The 7995-nt window shown below is 46.4% G+C and overlaps 1 protein-coding gene across 2 annotated transcripts; it reads left to right on the plus strand.

Moving 5' to 3' along the window:
- The first annotated feature begins 736 nt into the window (after nucleotides 1-736).
- On the plus strand, nucleotides 737-7679 carry tmem110l (transmembrane protein 110, like). Of its 2 annotated transcripts, XM_067254059.1 has the most exons (8): nucleotides 737-1054; nucleotides 2689-2737; nucleotides 2889-2984; nucleotides 3090-3211; nucleotides 4178-4290; nucleotides 5020-5103; nucleotides 5455-5583; nucleotides 7503-7679. In XM_067254059.1, exons 1-8 carry the CDS (start codon nucleotides 865-867, stop codon nucleotides 7617-7619), a joined length of 900 nt encoding a protein of 299 aa, XP_067110160.1. In that variant the 5' UTR covers nucleotides 737-864; the 3' UTR covers nucleotides 7620-7679. The 2 variants fall into 2 exon arrangements, with proteins under 2 accessions (XP_067110160.1, XP_067110161.1); XM_067254060.1 differs by lacking the exon at nucleotides 5020-5103.
- The last annotated feature ends 316 nt before the right edge of the window (nucleotides 7680-7995 follow it).

A 7995-nucleotide genomic window follows, 5' to 3' on the forward strand; every position in this document is an offset into this window, starting at 1 on the left:
TTAGAACGGACTGGCAATTAGGCACCGGAACGAACAATCGAGAACCTTCCAAGTAGGCCGCCCTCCAAAACCAAGCTGGGGGTCAGATGGCTGAGCGGTTAGGGAGTCGGGCTATTAATCAGAAGGTTGTTGGTTCGATTCCCGGCAGTGATAAATGACGTTGTGTCCTTGGGCAAGGCAATTCACCCTACTTGCCTCGGGGAGAATGTCCCTGTACTTAATGCAAGTCGCCCTGGATAAGAGCGTCTGCTAAATGACTAAATGTAAATGTAAAATGTAAGCTCAATATGTTTTCCAATGGCCTACGTAATTAAACTGTGTCAAATATTTTTGTTTCTGCAATTAGCATAATAATTTCCTACAAATACATTATCCTAAAACATGCATTTAGCATTCAACTGAGTTTTGGTCTATGACTCTTTCAACGTGGATACAACAATCGAAACTTGAAAAGATAATTCACTTAATTATTGATACAGAGGAATTCGATTAGTTGGATTATTTTCTATTCCTTTAGCATCTGCTCCCTGCTGGGGGGACACGAGCGCACATGATCAGCCACAAACAAAAGGAACAAAGACCGTTGTATTCACACCGATCGAAAGAATTCATCAGCAGGAGGTGACGTCAGAGCCCCACATAGCCTACAGTCGTTGTTTTGAACATGGATGTTAGGTTGACAACAGAACGCAGAACTCCGTCAAAGTTTCTTGGATAAAGCATTATCAACTTATCTTAATCATAAAAAGGGGCATCGTTTATTGTTATCAGTTTGATGCATGTCCATTTTCGAAGGAAACGAACATTGGCAACAGAGAAAGCGCCCAGCACCTTTTGTCAGGGATTGTTTTTATTCTCTCCGACATGGACATGCACGGGTACGACGGTATCTTTTTGGTGAAAAGACTGTTTAACAGTGGCGTGTTTGAAATGTCGAACATGTCTGACATTACAAAGGCAAATCCCCACGGATGCGACAACGGAGCTCTAACCAACAGATTCGGCGTATTGATCCAGGGACTGCTCGCTGTAGTGGCTTTCAGCACTTTAATGCGTAAGTATGCAATTCCACAATAGCTCGCGGAAACAATGTTTCAGAGTGCTTGAATGTAGAGCATTCAGTTGCCTTACCTTTACAGATTCAAACTGCCGTGTTACACGTACACAGAAACTATGTAAACATATTTAAAGGGGACCCCCAATCCCACGTGGCTGCATTTCTTTTTTTCTTTTTTTTCCTTAGGCATTCACAGCCTACGTTTAGAAATGAGTGTAAGTCATTCATTTGAGTTAATTAATTATAAAATAGAAGTATAACCGTTGGCTTAAATTACAGCCAGTTATCCTTAGACCTCTATGACAATAATCATCTCGTAATTCTTTAACATAACAACTATTGACATGGATTGAGCCACTGGTTTGTTCATCTGTCAGGAAACTATGGAGCCCTGTCAGAAATATACCCTACTGTCTCATCCATATTTATCAAATTTATTCAGTAGATATTTAGTTTTACTTTTCCAACCGATGAAGTGTTGCGTTTCAGCGTGTCTGGGTTAAAGCTACATCACGCTGTCATCTACTATGAGAGCCTTTTCTTTAAATAATTACTTGCAGACTCTATATCCTTATTACACCTTTAGTGTGCATTTGGAAATGTGAAAATGTACAAAATGATGTCAGGAAAACTGGAAAGAATGCCAGATGAGCAATTGTGGAAGTGTTTTAAAAAAGGGGACTTGAACCAAAACTAACCCTTAACACAAGATGTTAAGGGTTAGTTTTGGTAAAGAGGATGTAGCAAGATGAAGCAGTAAAGAATACTAGGTTCTCTGCCACCAGTGACCTGCTGAGTTTGTGGGTCTCAAATGTATATAAGTGTTAAAAAGGGAAGGAACTCAACATGGGAGCAGACTCTAAAGGTGAGTATAGAGGATCATTGATCCAGCAACCTCCAAACTGTTACTTATTAGCAAAAAGATCAATAATTAACCAACAGTTTGCGTCCGCAGTGCCTATGGGTGTATGTTCCTTGGATATGGCACATTATGTTACAGACCATATCTTAAAATATGCTACTGGGAAATCACAGTCCAATCAGTCCGGAATAGTGCTGGTATACAGAGACACTATACTGTTTACACCCAGACCTTTCCAACCCTCTCCTTGCCAAAGGGCAGCCATTTTTGTTTATAATTCTCTTCCTCCTTGCTATTTTTGGGGACTTCCTCTCATTGAATGACCGATCACCCCACCCAGTCAGCCAAAGCTCTTGCAGTGTAAAACATTCTGAACATGTAATTGTTGAAAATACAGCTTGGTTTACCTCCCATTTAAGACACAGACCAGCCTTCCTGCCTTGTGGTAAATTTATGACCAAACCGAGTCAGTGTGGGACATCTTCCTGTCAATAACGTTTTCACATGGGCCGTCACAGCCTCACATGTCAGAGCGTGTGTTAAACTGGATAACAATATGTCTATCTTAGCCCCGAGCTAGACCAGCAGCTACAGGAATGAGGGCTGTTTTGGTCCACCACAGAAGTGTTCCTCTCTGCTCTCTCTTTATGACTTCTTCCTGTCCTGGAGCCTGAATGTGATAATGCCCAGTTTGCCCACAGGCCATGCTCATGCCCTCCTCACAAAAAAGAGTATTTTTCCAAACTGTAATCTCTCTCTGTGTCTATAGTGAAGAGGTTCCGGGAGCCTGTAGGGATCAGAAGGCCTTGGAGGATCTGGTGAGAGATGCTTCTGTTCTCATCCTTAACTTTGATTACAACTTTGTGCTTCTAGATCCCACACCCTGCCTCCACTCCCCTTGGTATGGGTCCACGTGGTCTAAACAGTTGGCATCTGTGTACTCTTTCCTACCATTTACCCACGGTGCAGGTTCTTCGACACGTCCAAGCAGGCTATCGGCGCTCTGTTCATCCACTTCGCCAACGTTTTCCTCTCCACCCTCACTGAGGAGGACTCCTGCTCCTTGTAAGTACCCGATTGGATGATTGCGTCAGTCTCTTAAATGGCTCCGCCAATTATAATCCCCCACGCCCTGTGCTGAATGTGCTGTGGTGCGATCGGTCTCACCAGGTATCTCATGAACTTCCTCCTGGATGCTACCCTGGGGATGCTGGTGATCTGGGCGGGGGTGAAGGTGGTGTCGAAGGTGGTGGAGCACAAGCAGTACACGCTGCTCATCTTTGGAGAATACGGTGAGCAGGAAACATGTGGCGGGTGGAGGCCGTGACAGACGGTTGGGGGTCGGCCAGGGGACAGAGGGACTGGGAGCCACCTGTGGCTGTGCTGCTCTGCTAGCTGTGACGGCAGAGAGATCGTGCCCAGGTTCTTTAACATTGGACCTCATAAACACAGGCTGTACTGTATTTCACCACTGGGGGCCGCTGTTGGTTTATGAGCTAGACAGAAAGACAGAGAACGTCCACAGAGGGATAGATGGAGAACCTCCAGCTGCTAAAAGAAGGAGGGGGGGACTGGGATGGCCTCAGAGGTTGGAGCCAGTCACTCCGCTTGTTCAATGGTTCCACAGTTGCTGGTTTTATATGAAGCACATGAAACCGACACAACATTGAAATGACGATCATCTGCTAAAATACTTTTTTGCCTTGTGGTCAATTTATGATCTACACAGAGGCCAAGTTGGTCATGATTTTTCCATTGATTATTTAAAGAGATTAGAAATACAGCTGTGCCACTGGTCATGTGTGGAGTTTAGTTTCACAGATCTCCACTTCTGGTCACCTTTTCCCCAAATGTCCGCTGCAGTGTCTGTTATCTTTATCACTGGGATGTCTGCTTAAGGTTATTGGTCCTTGTCTCTTTGCCCTCTTTATCCTCTGCTCATTTTCTCTCTCCCTCTGTCCTCGTTCTCCTGCTCTCTTCCCCCTCTCACCTTCTCCCTCCATCCTGTTCCCAGGTGGAGTGTGTGTGTGTGTTAATGACAGACTCTTGTCCCTTTATGTGTGTGCTGTGATGACAGAGAAATGCAACAGTGCACCTGAGACAGGTTTAGACGAGCACACTGAGCTTCTGTGTTTAGAAATTCATGTCACCCATCCAGACTTGCTGCATGTCCTCCCTAACCAGAACCCTATATGGTCTGGTCAGCGTGTGTGTGTGTGTTAGACCGCCGTCATGACCTGTGTGATGTGTGTGTCCAGGGGACCCACCCCAGGCGGCAGCATGGCTCGGCCAGTGTTGTGTTTACCTGCTCATCATGGTGCTGGAGAAGAGCATGGTCAGTGTGGTGCTCCTCATCCCTGGTTGGACAAAGGTGAGTGCACATCCTGCCCCCAACCCGACCCCGCCTGACCCTCACCCTGAGAGGATTGAGTGCTTCTAAATATAGCCTACCCATAATACTGTGTGCTCAGGACAGAGGAAATCTGTCTTTTGTGTTACCCTTGTTTCTCTGCTTCTGCTAATCATTTGAAAGTATTTGCTCCTGTGAGATATGGAAGTCAGCAAAAAGCACAGGCCAAACCCGGAGAAGAGGGGATGAAAAGGTTTTCTGCGGAACAAAGAGTGTTGTCTTTGATTCCAGTGGGAACATTCAGCAGAGTTAATGTAATGCAGCCTCTGAGCGATCTGGCGCCCCCGATTGTTTTTTGTGTGTCTTAGGGACTGGATCTTGTTTGTTTATTTGGACCTGCAGCAGCAGTCTCTTCTGGGATGAGTCTTTGCTGCAGTCCTTTTCAGTCCTGCATTCCTCAGATATGAGGGGATTGTTGGGCCCACAGCATCCCTTCTTAAGTTCTCCCTGTAGCCGTAGCTCGGTTTTCCCTATACATCCTTTTGTATATTTCTTTGATTTATGACTTTTTTTTTAGCAGGGGGGAGGGTATTATTTCTCCTGGAGAGAGGGTGTTTGTGTACGAACACAAACTGCTAATAACATCGTGTTTCATTTGCATGGGACAAACTACATTGGAATTTCCCCCTCTGTGTGTGTGTGTGTCTCTCTCTGTGTGTGTGTGTGGTTAACACTGTGCTGCTATCCCAGCTGCAGCAGGTGCTGCTTGACTACATCCCCAGCCCCCAGCTGGAGCTGCTGCTGGTCATGCTCGTCGTGCCCTTCATTGTCAACGTAAGGGTCACACCGTCGTGCTGCGCTCACACACCGCGCTCACACACCGCGCTCACACACCGCGCTCACACACCGCGCTCACACACCGCGCTCACACACCGCGCTCACACACTGCTCTCTTGCAGTTTTACATTTGACAATTTTAGTCATTGAACAGATGCTCTAATCTAAAGAGACAAACAAATAATGCATTAAGAAACTACAGAATAAGACCAAGGATATTCAATGTTTTACAGTATTTCGGTGATCTGTTTCTTTTTATAATGGCCTGTAGTGTTCTAGTGTTGTGCCTGAAGGGCCTGTACACGGTTCTGTATGTGTGATTGCCTTGCTCTGTGGCGCCCCTTGCAGTCCATCATGTTCTGGGTGGTGGACAGTCTGATGATGAGGAAGTACAAGAGCCTGAAGAGCCTGGACGACAACTGTGGATCCCCGGAGAAGGCTGAAGGATCGCCGTGGGTTACAGACGAGGAGTCAAGGGTAAGAACTAACACTGACCTCATCGACCAGGTAGTAAGGACCTGGGACCAAGTCCTCTGAAAAGGAGCTGTAGGGATTTGTAATTCAATAATTGCCCTTTCACAGCGTGTTAATCGTAAGAGTCTACAGATTGCTTCAGCTGTTATACGTGCTGCTGCGTCGCTGTCGCATGAGGGGGATTGCATTTGATGATCCAAACATTGAAATCCCTGGGGTACGACTGTTCCTTTCCCACCAAACATCCCCAGAACACTGCAGACCCCCATGGGGTGGGATGAAGGCCTCCCTCATCATGTTAATGGAAACAGAAGAGAGAGGATGGTAGTGTGTGTGTGAGAGCTGTGATGCTGATGTGTTTTCCACAGTGTTTCGGTCCGTCTGCACCTGTTGTTTCAGGGTGCCCACCCTCTTTTATTTAGTCTCCCCTCTATTTCTCTCAGTCATTCGTGGTATTTTTTCGGTATGGTCCAGTTTCACGCCCCTTGTGTATAAGATTAGGCCGTGTAATGTGAGTCACTCCATAAAGTATTGGAAAAATCATTCTCGGCTATCCAAGTTGTCATGACAAATGTGAAACTGTCTTGCAAGATTCCTTCAGAGGTGCAGAGACCTGGGTTGACTGTGCAGTCTGATGTTTGGGTGCAGTGCAGTGCATGCTATAGGGTGACCCGTATTGTGTCAGAGTGGGATCAGTCAAATGTCTCTAGTTGGTGCTGTGTTGTGTGGAATATGTGCGGTGTTGTCAGCCTGACGGGGGGGGTGTGCATGAAGCCAGGGCTCAGTACTCTCTCAGCCTGTGTAACAAAGCTCTCCTTGTGGTGTGTAGAATCAGAGAACTGGCCCCCTACACAGACGCCAGTCAGTGTGTTTCCATTAGCCTATACTTTCTAATACACACATGCACTCACACACAATATCTAGAATGACTAATATCTAGTATGACCTTTCACACTGTGGAATCGGTGACTGTGACAAGCGGGCATATTTCTTTTGCGATCCGGACTATTCCTTCTCTCTCCGTCTCTCTCTTTTCCCCTGGTCCTCTGCCAAATGCTCACAAATCATCCCTTCATAATGTGAATAATAGTGACATTTGGCATTGGTTTCCATGCACTGAAGTTATGGAAAGCAGAGCAGAGTGGAGGAGGAAGAACAAGCCAGAGAGAGAGGCATTGATGAGGACAGTGTTGGGGAAGAGGGTGTAACATAGTGTGGTCAGATTTGGCTCTAATATGGCCCTAGGTCAGCCTGATTGAGTCATAGTAAGTGTGTGTGTGTGCCAGTAGATATGTGAAGGTGCAGCAGAACTGAGCTTCCCTGCTAGCAAACCCTGAATCTCCTCCTCGCCTTATCCAAATGCTCTCCAGACCCGTCTCGTCTCCACATATAGGCCTTTTATGATGCCATAAACATTATGGTGTTATGGAATTCTATCTGTGGAACTGGGCAGTCTGGAGAATATTCCACATGGGGAATGTCATTTTACAACTTAACCCTTGTGCTGCCTTCAGGTCACATGACCCAAAGGTTCATAACGAACCATCGTTGTGTTTACCCAATTTTACCCAATACAAAAACAAATAAATATAATTTTCCCAATACAAAAACAAATAAATATAATTTTCTTTTAACCTTTGCAATGTGGGGGGTCTGAGACAGCCCAACGGTTAAAAGAAAATGCTTCACTTTGTTTTTGTATGCGGTAAAGTTGTCGCAATACAACGGTGGGTCACAATGACTGATGGGTCAGAATGACCCAAAGATAACACAAGGGTTAAGAGTGAGGGAATTGAAGTATTTAGACACTTGCCATGGCTGAAAACTGCTGTGTGTGTCTGTGCTCACTGACTGTCGCAAATTGTAGAGTGTTGGTGTGTGTGTTGTCGTCCACTGACCTGTGTCGTCTCTCTCATGTCCAGGTCCTGCTGACGGCAGACACAGACGACCCATCTGAGGAAGAGGAGGCAGGTCTCAGACAAGACTCCGACTTAACCCCCCAGGGAGGGTCTATGGTACCAGGCTGGGTGGAGGTGTAGCCCTGGAACCCCCCCCCCCCCCCCCCCCCCACACACACACACACACACACACACACACACACACACACACACACAGAACCAAGCACAGGCAGACCCCGTCCAAGACATCTGTCCACTTACAGTAGACCAGGGGGACATTTGTCCGCTTACAGTAGACCAGGAGGACTCTGTCCGCTTACAGTAGACCAGGAGGACATCTGTCCGCTTACAGTAGACCAGGAGGACATCTGTCAACTTACAGTAGACCAGGGGGACATCTGTACGCTTACAGTAGACCAGGAGGACATCTGTCAACTTACAGTAGACCAGGAGGACATCTGTCAACTTACAGTAGACCAGGGGATTTTGGAGGCAAAGATGATTTCTGAAGAGCTCC

Source organism: Osmerus mordax, chromosome 17, assembly GCF_038355195.1.
Source record: "Osmerus mordax isolate fOsmMor3 chromosome 17, fOsmMor3.pri, whole genome shotgun sequence".
Lineage (NCBI taxonomy): Eukaryota > Metazoa > Chordata > Actinopteri > Osmeriformes > Osmeridae > Osmerus > Osmerus mordax.

What these genes read in the sequence shown, in the direction of transcription:
- tmem110l (XM_067254059.1), top strand. Translation starts at nt 865, where the DNA reads ATGGACATGCACGGGTACGACGGTATCTTTTTGGTGAAAAGACTGTTT. An exon ending in AGAAGGCCTTGGAGGATCTG is followed by an intron (nt 2,738 to 2,888) that starts GTGAGAGATGCT and finishes CCCACGGTGCAG; the next exon opens with GTTCTTCGACACGTCCAAGC. An exon ending in TCATCCCTGGTTGGACAAAG is followed by an intron (nt 4,291 to 5,019) that starts GTGAGTGCACAT and finishes CTGCTATCCCAG; the next exon opens with CTGCAGCAGGTGCTGCTTGA.